This window comes from Eurosta solidaginis, chromosome 2 (genome assembly GCF_040869045.1).
Source record: "Eurosta solidaginis isolate ZX-2024a chromosome 2, ASM4086904v1, whole genome shotgun sequence".
Classification (NCBI taxonomy): Eukaryota; Metazoa; Arthropoda; class Insecta; order Diptera; family Tephritidae; genus Eurosta; species Eurosta solidaginis.
Genome location: NC_090320.1, coordinates 171329663 through 171352147, shown reverse-complemented (window position 1 = coordinate 171352147; position 22485 = coordinate 171329663). Strand labels below are relative to the sequence as shown.

Here is a 22485-nt window from a genome sequence, read left to right as displayed (position 1 = left end):
GAACTTCAATTTTAATTTTCTGAACTACAAATAGAAATTCTGAGCTTGAATTTAAATTTTGTGAACTTGAATTGAAATTTTTGAACTTCAATTGTAACTTTCGAACCTCAACTGAAGCTTTCTGAACTAAAATAAAAAAGCTATAGTATTAAAATTCGCGAATTACAAGTCAACTTACTCCATTTAAGTTTCCCTTAACTTTGTATGCATACAATCGCATACAATAAAATTTGTATTTATGGCTCACCAACAAGACTGAAAAATTATTCCTTCCTTAAGACTTATAGTTAATAATTTACAACTATTATAAATAATCTAATATATTATAAAAATCTTGAATAAAAGAAATGTTAATGGATTTGAATTAAAGAAATGTTTTATTTATATAGCAGTATAATACAAGTAAAAAAACGGTCATAATACTAAGGAAAAGGCGGTCATTTTAACGAAAAAGTCCTCGTAAAGTTACAGGTATATAACTTAAAAAATGACTGTCATAACGTGAATGTAAGAACATTACAGCACTATAGTTTGTTTACATTTCGGTAACCTAATACCGCATATGTGTGAGAAGTATGGACAATCACATAAATAGGTACGACGGAATGGACTGTAGCCCGTTTCTGTAACTTCCCTACAAAAATTTGGTCACAAAACTTACCCACGCCCATGCAAATGTGACTATAGATATAACTTATGACCGTAAAATGCTAGTCAAATGACGTGGAATGACGACAGCGTTTTGCAGGGTTTGAGTTATAATAACGAACGATTTGCTTTCGCAAGGCTCGTATCACTTTCGATATGAAAAGTGTTTCTGTAACGCACTCAATTCCCCTTGCGATATAATAGTGGGGAGTTTTTATCATATCGATGGAACAATCGAAATGGAACATAGGATCTGTCATTAATAGCTAAAAATGTAATAAAAAACACAAATTCTTTTTTCGTTGTTGTACTCCATGATTCAATCACAAGAGAAGAAGTTCAATATTCATTTTGTTTAAATTGGTATTTTAAGGAATTTACAATCATCCCTTGACTATAATAATAAAGGAAAAATAGTGTGCTACGGGTACTTACTTTGGAAGATTCAATTCCCAAAACCAAAAAAAAAAACAAATTGTTTTTTTATGATCAACATTCGAAGACTCAGTCCACCGAGGAGCTATAAGTAAGTAAATATGGACATATATGCATAGAAAGAATTCGGGCCAAGTTACTTTACAAATTCGCCTTGTGCTCTTTAAGTTTTACTAATATATATGTACTTTTTCCATAGGAAAAAATGTTTCCGGCTGCACTATTTGCTCTGGCAACTGACCAACGAAACATGTTGCGCATACATAGATGCCATTTACGGGATGCAACGGACCCCTTTCAGTTGCCTGAAGTACGCTTCGAAGAGCTCTTTCGCACTACATTATTTTGCAACTGGCTCGTTTCTTTGAGATGTTGGGCAGGATTTTGTTTGCTCCTTGAGCAAAACGATGGTCAGTAGATCGATTAAGGAGGTTGCGCACATTATAGAAATAGAATTGATGTGCAGCTACATCAAATTTCCTACTACGGTCGATGAACAAGATACCGTAAAACAAATGTAAGTACTCTAAGAGACAGCGGGCAAGCTTTTCAGAGCTGCTTTAAACTCCAGTCAAAGTTGATCATAGTTTAACCTTATCAATTTGGCTACACTTATTATTATTAAAGCTGACCCACTCAGCATTTAGGTGATAAAATTTTGAATTGACTGAATAATGAATTTTATACTTGTTAAAATTTTATTTTTGATTGAAGATCTTATTTTTTCGCATATACACATTTTTTCAATCATGAAGTTCAGAAAAAATATATTAAAATTGTATTCTTCAAGAGAAGAAATAATATATGTATATACTGCTCCTAACAAAAGATTTCCCCAACCATTTCTCCACCTTCGGCTTCCCAGAAAATATAAATCCAACCATTACACAATACAAAGGTTGTGAACTATTTGAACCCCAGGTAAGTGAAACTCTCTTGGCATATATACCTGGATATGGCTTCAACATCCCGTACCATATCGTATTTTAAGATATTGACGATCATATCTGATGCTGGATGTTGTAGTCGCAGATATATATTGGTCTAGTTTGTTTGCGAATTACCTTTGGTTCAAATAGCTCACTTTGGCATGCTTTCTTCCCCTTAGCATGTAGTATCTTATTTTGTATAACATATGAAAAATAAATGCCTGATAATCGCATTCAAAAATGATTCAAAAATCTCAACCAAAATGCCTGAAATATGTTCACGAATATAATCAGAAAATGACTGTGAAAAGCATTCAAATATTACTCTAAAACAATTAAAGCTGAATTTTACAATGATATCAGATATGCACAAAAAGCGTTTCGAAATACATATAAATCATAAATGATTATTCAAGAATAATCACATATAATTATACCAGTTAATTTCTATTTCAGATTTTACTCTGCTACCGGCTTTCCCGAATGCATTGGCGCTATTAACTGCACACAAGTAAAAATTAAGAAGCCGGCAGCAGACATTGAAAACTGTTATATAAATAGAAAAGGATTATTTTCAAAAAACGTGCAGTTAATATGCGATTACAACCGACGTATACTCGCCGGCAACGCACGTTTTGGTGGAAGTACCCACGATACTTTTATATGGGAAAATAGCCTTTGTAAAGATTTCTTGGAAAGGCAATACAGCCTATGTGCAAATACGAGTTGGCTTATTGGTGATTCCGGATATCCGCTGCAGCTATGGCTTATAACACCGTTTCGCGCTCCGACCACAACTGGCCAAAACAATTTTAATTTTGCGCATATAAGAGCTCGAAACTGCGTAGAGAGACTAAACGGCGTTCTAAAAAAGTGTTTGCGTGTTTGTCCCATGAGCGCGGAGTGTTGGTGAAGCCTGAGTTGGCAGGCGCAATCATAAACGCGTGTCTAACTTTGGACAATTTTCGACTGCAACATAGGCAAATTATGCCAGACACAGCAAATGCAAATGGAAATCCATCAGAAGTAGATTTTCTTGAGGAAGACTGCCCAAACGACAGCTTACCACAACAAGGTCGGACGGTTCGAGAAGCTTAGAACCAGGAGATGGACATAGGATACTTTTTATCCCGTTGTGGCTAGGGTCTTGAGATCACAACGTGGACTTGGTATCAGCGAAACTGACGTCACAACAGTAATTACATCACGTGAGCTGCTGCCCAAATTTAAACAGTTATTGGATAAGTGTTCTAAGTTTCCTTCCATTAGCACATGTTTTCATGCTACCCGCCGAGAGTGTTTGCTTAATAACTGGAGTGCCTATTGGCTATTCAACGCCATTGACTTTAATTGATACCAACAGTAAGATAATGCGAAGGTGATGCGGTTGTATTAAAACCTACTTGCATGACTTCCTTACCGGTTAGTATAGATTTTTACAATATATATTTTTTTGCTGAGTACAATGATTTGGCTTTATACTATTTTTTTAATTTTAGCTAATTCTGGATCAAACACCGTTAATTGATAAGTAAATTATAAACGGCATTTAAAACAAATGTACATTTTATTTATATTTCAATTCACTCTATAAAGAATGGTTTTCCAGAATGTTGTTAAACTTATGGGTGGACGTGTGCACTTGATTATGTGCGGTGGATGGCAAAATGTGGTTTAGGACTGGTGATATTAGTGAAATGCATCCAGATGATGTACTTAAAATCATTGGTGGGTGTGCGTATTCAATATTTTGCATTCTGTTAATTATTCCGATAAAAATTGTATCAGATTTATTTGAATTAAATAATGGGGTCGACTAAGTCCATAATTATCTCCAGATAGCAAACGTTAATGCAGGGGGATTTGCAATTGTTGTTGTAGCAGTGATTTCCAGTAGTATTTGGCAGTTCTCCTGCCATATATATGATTTCTTCCTTGCATATCGCGTCTGCCACATCAAAGCCTATCAAAGTTCAAGCCTCTCCTACGCTTGATGTACACTATACAAAATATGTACATACATACCAAATAAAGAATGTGGGTATCTACATTGCAGATGATACTCAGGTATTGAATACGACGTGTTTGCATCTATACTTTTCAAGATATGCTGTTTTCAATCAAGTCAGAATATACAGCTTTTGATATGATATTTTTATTTAATATTCGTTAAAGGTCAAACTTTGATTCCTTATACGTGGAACTGTCGATACTGCTAACCCTTAACGAAAATTTGTTACAAAACCTAATCAGAAGCCGTATCTACAACTTTATATGTCGTTTTTTTTTCTTTAAAAGGAAAGTACGGTTGGAAAAGTGTATTGAATGCTTCGGGCACTATGGTTAACACAGTATTTCACGCCTTTGCATATAAGACTACTTCTGGCTAAAGCGTACTTAATACCTACGCTACTCTATGGTTGTGAGACTTACTCAAATTGTGACTATGTGTGCAAGAACAAACTAAATTTTGTATACAACAACATTATGCAATTTTAAAAATGTTTTTGCACAAATAAATTAGCGGTTTCAAGACGAGTGCACCTATGTAAATATCTCATTTTCGAAAAAAAAAATTTAATACCCACATTCTTTATAAGGACGGCAGGATACATCCCCTGATGTTTACCACCGTTCTTCATGCTGCGATAAAGAGACTCCTTGAAGATTTTGGGAATTTTTGCTGTTGTCGATGTGGACAGCATATTGATCCTCTACATTTCGTAAAATACCACCATTAAGGTATTTGCCCGAACATCTCGGGGAAACCACATTAAACCTTCTACCCTCTGTCCGAAAGGAACTTGGGGTGGATTTATCCTGGCCTGCGAAATAAATAGGATTCGTTGGCTTGTCGACTTTTATCTACCTCTGTATCTTTCTCCATATCAAAATAACATTAATTTCCTTTCATTCCCTTCCAGACCGTAAAAAGGATTTGGTTAAACTGCAGGCCGGCGAATACGTTTCTCTGGGGAAATTTAGTCCGAATTGAAAACGTGTCCTCTTGTAGAGAAGATCTGCTTTTACGGCGGTCTAAACAATTTACAGTGGCGTTGCTAGTTCCAAATCAAATACTTATACCAATTAATGATTCAAGGTTCGATTCGAGCTCAAGGCCAGAACAATAATTTTTTTCTAATGATAATTATTGTTATTTTTTAATTTTTCTAAATTTGAAAAATTGTATTTTGTTTTTGGAATAGTAAGTAGAAAATTTTTCAGACAACCTGCCATAGCTGCGCAGATAGATCCATTTCGAAGGGTGCTAAGCCTTCATCATCAGTACGCTTTAGGCACGCTGCACACAAACAAAAACAATTATATCAGTTAATTTCTATTTCAGATTTCACTCTGCTACCGGCTTTCCCGGATGTATTGGCGCTATTTACTGCACACATGCAAAAATTAAGAAGCCGGCAGCCGACATTGAAAACTGTTATATAAATAGAAAAGGATTATTTTCAAAAAACGTGCAGTTAATATGCGATTACAACCTACGTATACTCGCCTGCAACGCACGTTTTGGTGGAAGTACCCACGATGCTTTTATATGGGAAAATAGCCTTTCTAAAGTTTCTTGAAAAGGCAATACAGCCTAGGGGCAAATACGAGTTGGCTTATTGGTGATTCCAGATATCCGCTGCAGCCATGGCTTATAACACCGTTTGGCGCTCCGACAACAACTGGCCAAACCAATTTAAATTTTGCGCATATAAGAGCTCGCAACTGCGTAGAGAGACTAAACGGCATTCTAAAAAAAGTGTTTGCGTGTTTGTCCAATGAGCGCGGAGTGTTGGTGGAGCCTGAGTTTGCAGACGCAATCATAAACGCGTGTCTAACTTTGCACAATTTTCGACTGCAACATAGGCAAAGTATGCCAGACACAGCAAATGCGAATGGAAATCCATCAGAAGTAGATTTTCTTGAAGAAGACCGCCCAAACGACAGCTCTACTACAACAAGGTCGGACGGTTCGGGAGAGGATAGTTAGGCAATATTTCAATTAATCTTATACACTATTATATCTATATATATAAATGAAAGTGGTGTTAGATACACTATTTATAACTCAAGAACGGATGAACCGATTTGCTGAAAATTGGTGGAGAAGTAGCTTAAAACCAGGAGACGGACTTACTACACTTTTTATCCCGTTGAGGCTAGGGTCTTGAGATCAAAACGTGGACTTGGTATCAGCGAAACTGACGTCACAACAGTAATTACGTCACGTGAGCTGCTGCCCAAATTTAAACAGTTATTGGATAAGTGTCCTAAGTTTCCTTCCATTAGCTCATGTTTTCATGCTACTCGCCGAGAGTGTTTGCTTAATAACTGGAGTGCCTATTGGCTATTCAAGGCACTTGACTTTAGTTGATACCAACAGTAAGATAATGCGAAGGTGATGCGGTTGTAATAAAACCTATGCATGACTTCCTTACCGGTTAGTATAGATTTTTACAATATATATTTTTTTGCTGAGTACAATGATTTGGCTTTATACCAGGCATGCTTAACGAACGAAACGATATCATTTCGTTACGATAATCAACGTTAACAAACGAAACGAAGTCACTTCGTTTCGTTTATTAACGTTAAGATCGTCAAATTAACGAAATGATATCGTTTCGTTCGTTAAGCATGCCTGCTTTATACTATTTTTTTACTTTTAGCTAATTCTGGATCAAACACCGTTAATTGATAAGTAAATTATAACAAATACCGTTAGTTGATAAGTAAATTATAAACGGCATTTAAAACAAATATACATTTTATTTATATTTCAATTCACTCTATAAAGAATGGTTTTCCAGAATGTTGTTAAACTTATGGGTGGACGTGTGCACTTTATTATGTGCGGTGGATGGAAAAATGTGGTTTAAGACTGGTGATATTGGTGAAATGCATCCAGATGATGCACTTAAAATAATTGGTGAGTGTGCGTATTCAATATTTTGCATTCTGTTAATTATTCCGAGAAAAACTGTGTCAGATTTTTAAGAATTAAATAATGGGGTCGACTGAGTCCATAATTATCTCCAGAAAGCCAACGTTAATGTAGGGGGATTTGCAGTTGTTGTTGTAGCAGTGATTTCCAGTAGTATTTGGCAGTTCTCCTGCCATATATATGATTTCTTCCTTGCATATCGCGTCTGCCACATCAAAGCCTATCAAAGTTCAAGCCTCTCCTACGCTTGATGTACACTATACAAAATATGTACATACATACCAAATAAAGCATGTGGGTATCTGTATTGCAGATGATACTCAGGTATTGAACACGACGTGTTTGCATCTGTACTTTTCAAGATATGCTGTTTTCAATCAAGTCAGAATATACAGCTTTTGATATGACATTTTTATTTAATATTCGTTAAAGGTCAAACTTTGATTCCTTACACGTGGAACTGTAGATACTGCTAACACTTAACGAAAATTTGTTACAAAACCTAATCAAAAGCCGTATCTACAACTTTATATGTCGTTTTTTTTCTTTAAAAGGAAAGTACGGTTGGAAAAGTGTATTGAATGCTTCGTGCACTATGGTTAACACAGTATTTCATGCCTTTGCATATAAGACTACTTCTGGCTAAAGCGTACTTAATATCTACGCTACTTTATGGTTGTGAGATTTACTCAAATTGTGATTATGTGTGCAAGAACAAACTAAATTTTGTATACAACAACATTATGCAATTTTAAAAATGTTTTTACACAAATAAATTAGCATTTTAAAGACGAGTGCGCATATATAAATATCTCATTTTCGAAAAAAAATTTAATACCCACATTCTTTATAAGGACGGCAGGATACATCCTCTGATGTTTACCACCGTTCTTCATGCTGCGATAAGGGGACTCCTTGAAGATTTTGGGACGTTTTGCTGTTGTCGATGTGGACAGCATATTGATCCGCTACATTTCGTAAAATACCACCATTAAGGTACTTGCCCGACCATCTCGGGGAAACCACATTAAACCTTCTACCCTCTATCCGAAAGGAACTTGGGGTGGCTTTATCCTGGCCTGCGAAATAAATAGGATTCGTTGGCTTGTCGACTTTTATCTACCTCTGTATCTTTCTCCATATCAAAATAACATTAATTTACTTTCATTCCCTTCCAGACCGTAAAAAGGATCTGGTTAAACTGCAGGCCGGCGAATACGTTTCTCTGGGGAAATTTAGTCCGAATTGAAAACGTGTCCTCTTGTGGAGAACGTCTGCTTTTACGGCGGTCTAAACAATTTACAGTGGCATTGCTAGTTCCAAATCAGAAACATTTGGAAGACCTAGCGGAACGAAATGGCTTCCAGGGTAAATCATTTGAGTAATTATTCGCGTCAACAGCTATGGAGAAGGCAGTTATTAAGGAAATTGACGAACATGCTAAAAGTGTAAGTGCAAAAAATAATATAAAAAACAACTTCCAAAAGAATTACGTTTATCGAATTTCAGTGTTAAAGACCGAGTTGTTATTTATGGGAGAAAAATATTAACAGATTAGCGGTTTCATAAATTTAGATTTGTCAATCCTTTTTACGAATGTATTTAAATACGACGCATACAAATTTAAGAGGTCACCTGAATTGCCTAAATAACTTAGCACATCTGACATACAAACGTGGGCTGTTGGATTGTACTTTTCATTTTAATTTTATATGAGAACCAACAACAAAGAATAAATGAGGGTTTTTAAAATCATAAAACATGCGAAGAATAGGCGACCTTATAAATTGCCTAATTTATTTTATAAAAATAACAAACCCGGTCTGGAACACAATTGGTTTGCAAATAGCTAGCACATCAGTAAAGATACGACTTTTACATCATGCTCTTTAACATTTACCATCCAGGCAAATACCAAAAGTTTGAAGTACCCGCAGCTATTACCCTCTGCAAAGAAGTTTGGCCACCGAATATGGGTCTCGTTACGGCCGCTTTCAAATTGAGACGCAAGAAAATTCAAGATAAATATCAGCATGACATCAATCGCATGTACGCTTCAATAAAATCAATGTATTGATTTGATGTTGCGGGAGAAGTAAATTAAAAGCGTACATTTTTCCGCTGAGCATGCAGAGTTTTTCGAAAAGGAAATTAATTTCAATATTTTCCAAATTGTAGAAAAGAGGATACTGGCCATTGATTGGCTACGTATAATTGTACAATTTAGACTAGCAAGAACGAAATTGGTGACTAAGGTGAAAAAGGCAAACAAGTTGCATTAAATTATAAGACAAAAAATGAGATATAGATGATATTTTTTTTTTGTAAATTTTAATTATTAAATATAATGGAAGTTGTAATGTGTTTTTAGGTGCGTTATTACGCTTATATTTGTATTGTGCAATGAGTAAGAGAAAAAAGAAAACGTTATCTATTTGAATGCTGATTTATTTAATTATAATTAATATGTATGTACTACCATATGAACTACTTCGCGGCTATTCAACATTCAATATTTCTTTATTTAATTAATTTCATAAATAAAAATAAACAAATATAAGTTCATTTCATAAGTAGTTTTTTATGAAATAGTTACTTTTTATGTATGTACAGCTACTTAAAAAAAATTGTAAAATTTAAACACAAATATATGTAAATTCTATCTATTTTACGTTTCTTAATCAATTTCTAAATTTTTTTTACATAATTTTATGTCAAAAAGCATAGTAATTGATTTGAAACTCTTTATTCAAAATTCGAGAAACTTTTTAAAAGTCATCACAAGTTTTAAAATTGTTTTCTTAGAATTCTTAGAAACTTTCTGAATATGCATTTTTGTACCCCCATCCATCAATTCTAGCTAAACAAGATTCAACTTTAATCTTCCTAAAATATCCGCTTATTTTTGACAATTTTCTTTGTGAAAGGTGTTTAGTATTTTCTTCTTTATAAACTTATTTCTCTTGTTTGGGAGAATATGCTTAATATGCATTTGTACCCCCATCCATCAATTCTAGCTAAACAAGATTCAACTTTAATCTTCCTAAAATATCCGCTTATTTTTGACAATTTTCTTTGTGAAAGGTGTTTAGTATTTTCTTCTTTATAAACTTATTTCTCTTGTTTGGGAGAATTTAAGCATATTCACTTACCCTTCAGAAAACAAATTTTCAAAAATAAGCGAATATTTTAGGAAGATCAGAAAGTTTCTAAGAATTCTAAGAAAACAATTTTAAAACTTGTGATGAATTTTAAAAAGTTTCTCGAATTTTGAATAAAGAGTTTCAAATCAATTACTATGCTTTTTGACATAAAATTATGTAAAAAAAATTTAGAAATTGACTAAACAACGTAAAATAGATAGAATTTACATATATTTGTGTTTTAATTTTGCTCCTACATTTTTGACCACGGCCATGTATTTTTTGTCGGTCGCTTGAGATATGTTAGTATAATAGTAATAGCAGTAATTCAATCGTTAAGTGATTGTGGTTTTAACGCCTGCATGTCTTTCAGCGTATTTAAAATTTCGTTAGTTAATTGTTGTTGCCCATTATTGAACTGTCTTTGCCTTTCATCCTGGTCTTCCATATACTTTTTTATTTCGGCGTAAGCACCGCCAAAAGTACTATGACCACGTGGGGTCGATTGAGATGTGGCTGGGTCGAGTACGGTAGCCCTTGAAGTCACTTTTGGAGTTTCTTTGGTAAGATCCAAAAATTCTATACCTTCTTCTTTTATTTCACTTGTTTGCAAATAAAAACATAAAATGTTGGCATATATAAACAAACAGGAATAAAAATTTGTATTCATGACACAATCCAAAAAAACCAATCTCCTTGCCGAACTTATTTTGAACATTTGAGCTGCGAAGTTTTTCCCGAGAATATTTATGTACATTTACCTCAGTAAATCCCGCTTCCTTTGTTCTTCCATCTCCGTCTATTGAATCTGAACGTAGGAACTCCAAAACTTCCACATCAACTCCCTCGAGTGGAATAGGTCCCCCGCTTGCCGGAAGATTGCCGGTTCTATTTCTGAATTTTTTATTTTTTGCCTCCTGCTTTTTCACGGACACTTCCAATCGTACCAACTCTATAAATAAAATAGTACAATACAAATATATATTACGTTTAGTTCCTTAGTATATACACACTTTTTTCCACTGTTCGGCTGTCTTGAAAGCTCCCCCCACCGCATTTAGCTCAAGAGCAACGGCTTCCCATACACTACGGCTCAGGTTAGCACTATTGGGACCGCTAAAAGTCCCCATTGCCACTTTTTTATTTGCCTTCATCAATTCCACCAATTTCACCTGGTTTCTGGTTTTTTTTTTAATTTTTCCACTTCTGGTTTTTACAAACGAACTTCACTCATTTTCTTTTTATAGTTTGATGCAATCACGACCTTCGGAGCTGGTGATATGAATATCGCAAGAAATATCGAAAATACATACTCACCACTCATACAGAAACACTACCTAGCGATAACCATGAATTAGGGTTGCATTTTGCGATATAATTCATATCGCAAAGATACAGAAACGGGCTACTGGGGGTCAATTCCCTAACTGTGAAAAACTGAAAAATGTACACTCATTGAAAACTCATTTGCACACACAATTTACACTTTAAATTTTCATGCGATTCTCTAAATTATTGTGTACATTGTTTTGCTGAATGAGCGCTGAAATTAAAAGTCTTATGTCAGTGAGAAAATATTCATCAAACGCCATGAAAAAAAGGTCATTCTGCAACAGTGCGTATGAGTTTTGAATGTCACAATAGTGTACACGGGCTGCCAAGAAAACTCACGAAATTTTTATCAGTGAATTTTTTTGTTCACAGTTTTATTTTACAGAATCAGAATTTCAAAGTTTACACAATTTCTTGTGTACACTTTAAAACTCACAGTTAGCGAATAGGGCCCCTGTAGCCCGTTTCTGTATCGTTGCGATATGAAATATATCGCAAAATGCAACCCTAATTCATGGTTATCGCAAGGTAGTGTTTCTGTACGAGTGGTGAGTATGCATTTTCGATATTTCTTGCGATATTCATATCACTAGCTCCGAAGGTCGTGATAGTATCAAACTATAAAAAGAAAATGAGTGAAGTTCGTTAGTTTGAAACTGAATTGAATTTTTTGTTTTCTAATTAATTTTTTATTTTATAGAAAAAAACCAGAAGTGGAAAAATCGGAAAAAACCAGAAGGTGAAACTAGTGGAATTGATGAAGGCCAATAAAAAAGTGGCAATGGGAACTTTTAGCGGTCCCAATAGTGCTAACCTGAGCCGCAGTGTATGGGAAGCCGTTGCTCTTGAGCTAAATGCGGTGGGGGGAGCTTTCAAGACAGCCGAACAGTGGAAAAAAGTGCGTATTTACTATGGAACTAAACGTAATATATATCTGTATTGTATTATTTTATTTATAGAGTTGGTCCGATTGGAAGTGTGCCGTGAAAAAGCAGGAGGCAAAAAATAAAAAATTCCGAAATAGAACCGGCAATCTCCCCGCAAGCGAGGGACCTATTCCACTCGAGGGAGTTGATGTGGAAGTTTTGGAGTTTCTACCATCAGATTCAATAGACGGAGATGGCAGAACAAGGGAAGCGGGATTTACTGAGGTAAATGTACATAAATATTCTCGGGAAAAACTTCGCAACCCAAATGTTCAAAATAAGTTCGGCAAGGAGATTGGTTTTTTTTTTGGATTGTGTCGTGAATACAAATTTTTATTGCTGTTTGTTTATATATACTAACATTTTATGCATATATGTAATACGCCTACATTGCTACAAAAGGCTAGGTACATTCCCAAACATCAGAGTGCCGATATATTGCTGTTTAAACGTTTTTTTTTGTATTCAATAATCGAATGTACCTAAATTTCAATTTTTTCTTGTCACACTTATGCTGTTAAAATCACAATAATTTTATAGGCTGTCTTGTTTTGATTTCGAATTCAAAACACATTGCGAGCGTTTTCTATTATCAATATAGGAGTATTACATATATGATTTTATGTTTTTATTTGCAGAAAAATGAAATAAAAGAAGAAGGTATAGAATTTTTGGATCTAACAAAAGAAACTCCAAAAGTGACTTCAAGGGCGACTCCAAACCCAAACGCTACCGTACTCGACCCAGCCACTTCTCAATCGACCCCACGTGGTCATAATACTTTTGGAAGTGCTTACGCCGAAATAAAAAAGTTTATGGAAGACCAGGATGAAAGACAAAGACAGTTCAATAATGGGCAACAAAAATTAACTAACGAAATTTTAAATACGCTGAAAGACATGCATGAAACGCTCAAATCAATAGACATGGCGTTAAAACCACAATCACTTAATGACTGAATTACTACTCTTACTATTATACTAACATATCTCAAGCGACCGACAAAAAATACGTAGCCGTGGTCAAAAATATAGGAGCAAAATTAAAACACAAATATATGTAAATTCTATATATTTTACGTTGTTTGGTCAATTTCTAAATTTTTTTTATATAATTTTATGTCAAAAAGCATCGTAATTGATTTGAAACTCTTTATTAAAAATTCGAGAAACTTTTTAAAAGTCATCACAAGTTTTAAAATTGTTTTCTTAGAATTCTTAAAAACTTTCTGAATATGCATTTTTGTACCACCCTCCATCAATTCTAGCTAAACAAGATTCAACTTTAATCTTCCTAAAATATTCGCTTATTTTTTTAGACTTTTTTTTTTCTGAAGGGTATTAAGAATATTCTCCCAAACAAGAGAAATAAGTTTATATAGAAAAAAATACTAAATACCTTTCACAAAGAAAATTGTCAAAAATAAGCGGATATTTTAGGAAGATTAAAGTTGAATCTTGTTTAGCTAGAATTGATGGATGGGGGTACAAAAATGCATATTCAGAAAGTTTCTACGAATTTGAAGAAAACAATTTTAAAACTTGTGATGACTTTTAAAAAGTTTCTCGAATTTTGAATAATGAGTTTCAAATCAATTACTATGCTTTTTGACATAAAATTATGTAAAAAAAATTTAGAAATTGACTAAACAACGTAAAATAGATAGAATTTACATATATTTGTGTTTTAATTTTGATATTTTTTTTTTAAGTAGCTGTACATACATAAAAGTAACTATTTCATACAAAACTACTTATGAAATGAATTTATATTTGTTTATTTTTATTTATGAAATTAATTAAATAAAGAAATATTGAATATTGAATAGTCGCGAAGTAGTTCATATGGTAGTACATACATATTAATTATAATTAAATAAATCAGCATTCAAATAGATAACGTTTTCTTTTTTCTCTAACTCATTACACAATTCAAATATAAACGTAATAACGCACCTAAGAACACATTACAACTTCCATTATATTTAATAATTATAATTTACAAAAAAAAAATATCTATATCTCATTTTTTGTCTATTTTTTATAATTTAATGCAACTTGTTTGCCTTTTTCACCTTGGTCACTAATTGCGTTCTTGCAAGTCTAATTGTACAATTATTCGTAGCCAATCAATGGCCAGTATCCTCTTTTCTACAATTTGGAAAATATTGAAATTAATTTCCTTTTCGAAAAACTCTGCATGCTCAGCGGAAAAATGTACGCTTTAATTTACTTCTCCCGCAACATCAAATCAATATATTGATTTTATTGAAGCGTACATGCGATTGATGTCATGCTGATATTTATCTTGAATTTCCTTGCGTCTCAATTTGAAAGCGGCCGTAACGAGACCTATATCCGGCGACCAAACTTCTTTGCAGAGCGTAATAGCTGCGGGTACTTCAAACTTTTGTAATTTGCCTGGATGGTAAATGTTAAAGAGCATGATGTAAAATCGTATCTTTACTGATGTGCTAGCTATTTGCAAATCAATTGTGTTCCAGACCGGGTTTGTTATTTTTATAAAATAAAGTAGGCAATTTATAAGGTCGCCTTTTCTTCGCATATTTTATGATTTAAACACCCTCGTTTATGCTTTTTTGTTGGTTATCATATAAAATTAAAATAAAAAGTACAATCCAACAGCCCACGTATGTATGTCAGATGTGCTAAGTTATTTAGGCAATTCAGGTGACCTCTTAAATTTGTATGCGTCGTATTTAAATACATCCGTAAAAAGGATTGACAAATCTAAATTTATGAAACCGCTAATCTGTTAATATTTTTCTCCCATAAATAACAACCCGGTCTTTAACACGGAAATTCGATAAACATAATTCTTTTGGAAGTTGTTTTTTTATTTTATTTTTTGCACTTACACTTTTTAGCATGTTCGTCAATTTCCTTAATAACTGCCTTCTCCATAGCTGTTGGCGCGCATAATTACTCAAACGATTTACCCTGGAAACCATTTCGTTCCGCTAGTTCTTCCAGATGTTTCTGATTTGGAACTAGCAACGCCACTGTAAATTGTTTAGACCGCCGTAAAAGCAGATATTCTCCACAAGAGGACACGTTTTCAATTCGGACTAAATTTCCTCAGAGAAACGTATTCGCCCGCCTTCAGTTTAACCAAATCCTTTTTACGGTCTGGAAGGGAATGAAAGTAAATTAATGTTATTTGGATATGGAGAAAGATACCGAGGTAGATAAAAGTTGACAAGTCACAATTTGAGTAAATCTCACAACCCTAGAGTAGCGTAGGTATTAAGTACGCTTTAGCCAGAAGTAGTGTTATATGCAAAGGTGTGAAATACTGTGTTAACCATAGTGCACAAAGCATTCAATACACTTTTCCAACCATACTTTCTTTAAAGAAAAAAAAAACGCCATATAAAGTTGTTAATACGGCTTCTGATTAGATTTGTAACAAATTTTCGTTAAGTGTTAGCAGTATCTACAGTTGCACGTATAAGGAATCAAAGTTTGACCTTTTTATCGAATATTAAATAAAAATATCATATCAAAAGCTCTATATTCTGACTTGATTAAAAACAGCATATCTTGAAAAGTACAGATGCAAACACGTCGTGTTCAATACCTGAGTATTATCTGCAATGTAGATACCCACATTCTTTATTTGGTATGTATGTACATATTTTGTATAGTGTACATCAAGCGTAGGTGAGGCTTGAACTTTGATAGGCTTTGATGTGGCAGACGCGATATGCAAGGAAGAAATCATATATATGGCAGAACTGCCAAATACTACTGGAAATCGCTGCTACAACAACAACTGCAAATCCCCTTGCATTAACGTTGGCTATCTGGAGATAATTATGGACTTAGTCGACCCCATTATTTAATTCATATAAATCTATGACACAATTTTTAGCGGAATAATTAACAGAATGTAAAATATTGAATACGCACACTCACCAATGATTTTAAGTACATCATCTGGATGCATTTCACCAATATCACCAGTCTTAAACCACATTTTGCCATCCACCGCACATAATGAAGTGCACACGTCCACCCATAAGTTTAACAACATTCTGGAAAACCAATCTTTATAAGTGAATTGAAATATAAATAAAATGTATATTTGTTTTAAATGCCGTTTATAATTTACTTATCAATTAACGGAGTTTGTTATAATTTACTTATCAATTAACGGTGTTTGATCCAGAATTAGCTAAAAGAAAAAAAAATAGTAGAAAGCCAAATCATTGTACTCAAGCAAAAAAATATATATTGTAAAAATCTATACTAACCGGTACGGAAGTCATGCACGTAGGTTTTAATACAGCCGCATCACCTTCGCATTATCTTACTGCTGGTATCAATTAAAAGTCAATGGCGTGGAATAGTCAATAGGCACTCCAGTTATTAAGCAAACACTCTTGGCGAGTAGCATGAAAACATGTGCTAATGGAAGGAAACTTAGGACACTTATCCAATAACTGTTTAAATTTGGGCAGCAGCTCACGTGACGTAATTACTGTTGTGACGTCAGTTTCGCTGACACCAATTCCATGTTTTGATCTCAAGACCCTAGCCACACAGGATAAAAAGTATCCTAAGTCCGTCTCCTGGTTCTAAGCTACCTCTCCACCAATTTTCAGCCAAATCGGTTCATCCGTTCTTGAGTTATAAATAGTGTAACTAACACCACTTTCTTTTATATATATAGATATAATAGTGTATAAGATTAATTGAAATAATGCCTAACTATCCTCTCCCGAACCGTCCGACCTTGTTGTAGTAAGCTGTCGTTTGGGCGGTCTTCCTCAAGAAAATCTACTTCTGATGGATTTCCATTCGCATTTGCTGTGTCTGGCATACTTTGCCTATGTAGCAGTCGAAAATTGTGCAAAGTTAGACACGCGTTTATGATTGCGCCTGCAAAATCAGGCTTCACCAACACTCCGCGCTCATGGGACAAACACGCAAACACTTTTTTTAGAACGCCGTTTAGTCTCTCTACGCAGTTTCGAGCTCTTATATTCGCAAAATTAAAGGGCCTATTACGGTACACAACTCAACTTGGTTGGGTTGTAATTAAAACAACTCAACTTTCAGACAACTCAACTCCTGTTTGGTATTACGAATTACAACTTATTTCAGTTGAAGTTGAATTGGTGCTGCCAAGCTAAGAAAGTGATGATTTGACAGATAAATGAACAGCTGATCAATTTGTGGCAGAAATTTAAGCATTTTCAAATGTGATTTTTTTATTAATGTTATATGAAATCTATTTTATAATGGCGAAAATGTTGGTGATTGACATGTTGCGAATACGGAAAACATTCGCGTGATCATTCCAATCCCTTGGAACTACCAAGCACCAAGTAAGAAAATGTTTAAGTGACAAATAATGAGCTTCATATGAAGTTATTTTGCAGATTGGAAAGGAAGCATTTTACTCAGTGCTAAACAAAATTAAGGACCATTTCCGCATACGCGTTCGTATTTTAGAATTATGCGCCACACTCCGATTCCTTGCTGACGGCAGCTATCAAATATGCTGTGGAAATGATTTGGTGTTGGACTGGTTTTAGATATAATTGAGGAGCGTATTTGTGCGAAGTAGATTAAAACCCTAACAGAAAAAACTGTATTTTACTCAAATAGGATTCCCAGGAGTAGGGATTAGTATCAATGGTACTCGCATAATTTCACATATTTTGGCTGCATCTGAACTGCGACCAGCCTCGTCCAACTATGGAATGTCAAAAAGTTATTCAATGTAATTCGTTTAAACTTTGGTTTTTCTAGAAATGTGTACAAAATTGTTGATTATTGTTTGATTAAAAAAGGTTTAACTACCGGCTTTAAATTTTTTGTTTTTTTTGGTAACGTTTTATAAGCCCGTGCACCATCTAACTCTTTTCAAAGGTGGTATCAAAAGACGGGTTTCCATCTCCGTTTTTAGGATTCGAAAGCGAAAATTTTATTTCTTTCGAAAGATATTTACAAAGACCCACAAAATGGCCCGAGAGGGTCCGAAATATGAGGCCCGGTCCACAGTTTTTTTGCACAGAACATCTTTCTGCGTTGGCGGCCTTTGGCCGCGATTCGTAAAAATAATCCTGGTTGGGTCCACCACCTTTCTGCATTGCTGTGTACGAAAAATCTGGCAAAACACAGCAACCACATGAAATTAGATTTTATTAGAATTAATTTTTGTGGTAATTATTTACGACAGCATGACACTGCTAATACGTGTCCAAAAATATCGAGAGAGGTATTAAAATACGCGTCTTGACATCAGTATTAATAATCCGAAGGCGGAAAATACAAATTTTAACTCGTTCAAAAGATATTAAACACAAACCTAAAAAAGACAACAACATTACAACAACCACATGAAAATCGCCAACTTCAACTGAAAATATCTCCGGACAGAGATAAAATGTTTATTTTCCGCCTTCGGTTCTCGAGATTAATACGCGTCTTTTGGCACCTCTCTCGATATTTTTGGACGCGTATTAGCAGTGTCATGCTGTCGTAAAGAATTACAATTTTTGTTTTCGGATTCTTAAATCGGAGGTCGAAACGTGTCTTTTGACCTTGAAAATTTTTGTTAAAAATTAGGTGGTGAACCGTCTTCTAAAACGTAACATTTTTTTCAAAACAACTGCAAAATTGTATGAGACAACTGCTAGTAAGCAGTTGTAAGATTTTGACGTCTTTGACAACTACACCAACACAAGGTTGTAAACGGCAATGCCACAAAAAGTTGTAAGGCTAGACAACTCAACCGAAATTTTTTTTTACAGGTTGAGTTGTAATCTGTAATACCAAATTGCGAAATTTCAACCCAACCAGAGTTGAGTTGTAAACGGTAATAGGGGCATAAAATTGGTTTGGCCAGTTGTTGTCGGAGCGCGAAACGGTGTTATAAGCCATGGCTGCAGCGGATATCCGGAATCACCAATAAGCCAACTCGTATTTGCACCTAGGCTGTATTGCCTTTCCAATAAATCTTTACAAAGACTATTTTCCCATATAAAAGCATCGTGGGTACTTCCACCAAAACGTGCGTTGCCGGCGAGTATACGTAGGTTGTAATCGCATATTAACTGCACGTTTTTTGAAAATAATCCTTTTCTATTTATATAACAGTTTTCAATGTCGGCTGCCGGCTTCTTAATTTTTACATGTGTGCAGTCAATAGCGCCAATGCATCCGGGAAAGCCGGTAGCAGAGTAAAATCTGAAAACGAAATTAACTGGTATAAGTATATTTCATATATACACTCCCCAGCTTGCATTTTTTGAAAATTTTGATCAAAAAATATTCAAATATCATGCCCCAAGATGATCAAAAATGTCCAAATTTAAAAGGATTTTCTGTTCGAAAATTAACGTATCGTCGGGAGAAAAATGTACCATCCCACTCAGCATTTCGATGATTAAATTTTGAATTTACCTACATATCAATACAATTTGATTATTCTTTCCGACTAAATAATGATTTGTCATACAATTGAACAAAAGAAATAATCAAATATGAATACTTTTGATGATCAAAAATTGAAAATCATTTCTCGATCACTTTTTGAAATCATTTTTGAAGTCCTTTGATGATTAAATTTTTATATTTCATAAAAAACAGCAAAAGGAATAATCAAATATGCTTACCTTTGATGATCAATAACTGAATATAGTTTTTCAATCACATTTTGGAATTTTATTTGTATCAAATGTATTTACTTTAGGTGATCAAAAATGTATAATCATTTTTAATTCAGATTTTTGAATCTTTTATGAATATATTTGTTGACTGAATAATGAATTTTATACTTGTTAAAATTTTACTTTTCAATGAAAATCTTATTTTTTCAATAATTAAGCTCAGAAAAAATATATAAAAATTGTATTATTTATATAATTATACATATTCTTCAAGACAAGAAATAATGTAAATGCTGCTTGTGACCAAAGATTTCCCGAACCATTTCTCCACCTTCGGTTTCCCAGAAAATATAAATCCAACCATTACACAATACAAAAGGTTGTGAACTATTTGAACCCCAGGTAAGTGAAACTCTCTTGACATATGTACCTGGATATGGCTTCAACATCCCGTACCATATCGTATTTTAAGATGTTGACGATCATATCTGATGCTGGATGTTGTAGTCGCAGATGTATATTGGTCTAGTTTGTTTGCGAATTACCTTTGGTTCAAATAGCTCACTTCGGCATGCTTTCTTCCCTTAATGAAATAAGATTAGCATGTAGTATCTTATTTTGTATGAGATATGAAAAATAAATGCATGATAATCGCATTCAAAAATGATTCAAAAATCAAATGTGATTATTCTTGAATAATCATTTATGTTTCATTTGTATTTTGAAACGCTTTTTGTGCATATCTGATATCATTGTAAAATTGGGCTTTAATTGTTTTAGAGTAATATTTGAATGTTTTTCATAATCATTTTCTGATCATATTCGTAAACATATTTCAGGCATTTTGGTTGAGATTTTTGAATCATTTTTGAATGCGATTATCATGCATTTATTTTTCATATCTCATACAAAATAAGATACTACATGCTAATATTATTTCATTAAGGGAAGAAAGCATGCCGAAGTGAGCTATTTGAACCAAAGGTAATTCGCAAACAAACTAGACCAATATACATCTGCGACTACAACATCCAGCATCAGATATGATCGTCAACATCTTAAAATACGATATGGTACGGGATGTTGAAGCCATATCCAGGTACATATGTCAAGAGAGTTTCACTTACCTGGGGTTCAAATAGTTCACATCCTTTTGTATTGTGTAATGGTTGGATTTATATTTTCTGGGAAGCCGAAGGTGGAGAAATGGTTCGGGAAATCTTTTGTTAGGAGCAGTATATACATTATTTCTTCTCTTGAAGATAAAATTTTAATATATTTTTTCTGAACTTCATGATTGAAAAAATGTGTGTATGCGAAAAAATAAGATCTTCAATCAAAAGTGAAATTTTAACAAGTATAAAATTCATTATTCAGTCAACAAAGATTGTCAGAAAAGATTCAGAAAGCTGAATGAAAAATTATTAAAAATTTTTGATTTTATTTGATTTTTGAATTTTGATTCAAAATTTTATCACCTAAATGCTGAGTGGGTCAGCTTTAATAATAACTGTAGCCAAAGTGGCAAGGTTAAACTATGATCAACTTTGACTGGAGTTTAAACCAGCACTGAAAAGCTTGCCCGCTTGCTCTTAAAGTACTTACATTTGTTTTACGGCATCTTGCTCGTCGACCGTAGTAGGAAATTTGATGTAGTTGCACATCAATTCTGTTTCTATAACGTGCGCAACCTCCTTAATCGATCTACTGACCATCGTCTTGCTCAAGGAGCAAACAAAATCCTGCCCAACATCTCGAAGAAACGAGCCAGTTGCAAAATAATGTAGTGCTGACAGCATCCTAAGTGCCTTTGGCACAAACGTCGTTCTTTGCCCGTTCTTCATGTACGGGCTGATTTCGTCGAGCAACACGATAGCTGCTTCTTTTTTGAAGCGAAAGAGCTCTTCGAAGCGTACTTCAGGTAACTGAAAGGGGTCCGTTGCATCCCGTAAATGTCGTCTGTGTATGCGCAACATGTTTCGTTGGTCAGTTGCCAGAGCAAATAGTGCAGCCGCAAACATTTTTCCTGCGAAAAAAGTACATACATATTAGTAAAACTTAAAGAGCACAAGGCAATTTGTAAAGTAACTTGGCCCGAATTAACTCTTTCTATGCATATATGTACACATTTACTTACTTATAGCTTCTCGGTGGACTGATTTGTTTTTTTTTGGTTTTGGGAATTGAATCTTCCAAAGTAAATACCCGTAGCACAATACTTTTCCTTTATTATTATATTCAAGGGATGATTGTCAATTCCTTAAAATACCAACTTAAATAAGAGTTGACGATTTATATAATGAATATTGAACTTTTTTCTTGAATTAATTCATGGAATACAACAACGAAAAAATAATTTGTGTTTGTTATTACATTTTTAGCTATTGATGACAGATCCTATGTTCCATTTCGATTGTTCCATCGATATGATAAAAACTCCCCACTATTATATCGCAAGGTGAATTGAGTGCGTTACAGAAAC

General features: G+C 34.1%; 2 protein-coding genes across 21 annotated transcripts in view; one reads left to right on the top strand and one right to left on the bottom strand.

The window, feature by feature from the left end:
- LOC137240329 (uncharacterized) overlaps positions 1–13480 on the top strand; it is a 52956-nt gene extending 39476 nt beyond the window's left edge. For 2 of the 9 annotated variants that reach the window (XR_010949696.1, XM_067766417.1), the window contains exons 1-11: positions 909–1174; positions 1283–1600; positions 2469–3434; positions 3512–3740; positions 4937–6456; positions 6686–6717; positions 6827–6945; positions 8139–8408; positions 12136–12333; positions 12395–12586; positions 13000–13480. Coding sequence is in view for 7 of the 9 variants with exons in the window: in XM_067766417.1 (XP_067622518.1) it covers positions 8364–8408; positions 12136–12333; positions 12395–12586; positions 13000–13320 (756 nt within the window). In the remaining 2 variants the exon portion in view is untranslated. Of the gene's footprint in view, positions 1–908; positions 1175–1282; positions 1601–2468; positions 3435–3511; positions 3741–4936; positions 6457–6685; positions 6946–8138; positions 8409–8867; positions 9402–12135; positions 12334–12394; positions 12587–12999 lie in introns of those variants that run through there. The other 7 variants (XM_067766422.1, XM_067766419.1, XM_067766418.1 and 4 more) reach the window with 7 other exon arrangements.
- LOC137240327 (long-chain-fatty-acid--CoA ligase 4-like) lies at positions 11416–22485 on the bottom strand. 12 transcript variants are annotated; one of them, XM_067766405.1, is made up of 7 exons: positions 22141–22429; positions 21609–22029; positions 16638–19581; positions 16300–16558; positions 15240–15510; positions 14436–14781; positions 11417–12053 (listed from the first exon to the last, which is right to left on the bottom strand). In XM_067766405.1, the coding sequence occupies exons 2-3, from the start codon at positions 22022–22024 to the stop codon at positions 19182–19184; spliced, it is 816 nt and encodes a 271-aa protein (XP_067622506.1). In that variant the 5' UTR covers positions 22025–22029; positions 22141–22429; the 3' UTR covers positions 11417–12053; positions 14436–14781; positions 15240–15510; positions 16300–16558; positions 16638–19181. The 12 variants fall into 12 exon arrangements, with proteins under 12 accessions (XP_067622513.1, XP_067622506.1, XP_067622515.1 ...); XM_067766414.1 differs by lacking the exon at positions 11417–12053 and having other exon boundaries at positions 14172–14781; positions 22141–22275; positions 22377–22485; XM_067766415.1 differs by lacking the exon at positions 11417–12053 and having other exon boundaries at positions 14172–14781; positions 16294–16418; positions 16527–16558; positions 22141–22438.

Excerpts from the sequence above, each read along its gene's own strand:
- LOC137240327 (XM_067766414.1), bottom strand. The coding sequence starts at position 22,024 with ATGTTTGCGGCTGCACTATTTGCTCTGGCAACTGACCAACGAAACATG. Across the intron at positions 19,582-21,608 it reads CAAGATGCCGTAAAACAAAT|ATTTTACTCTGCTACCGGCT; the intron begins GTAAGTACTTTA and ends TTTCGTTTTCAG.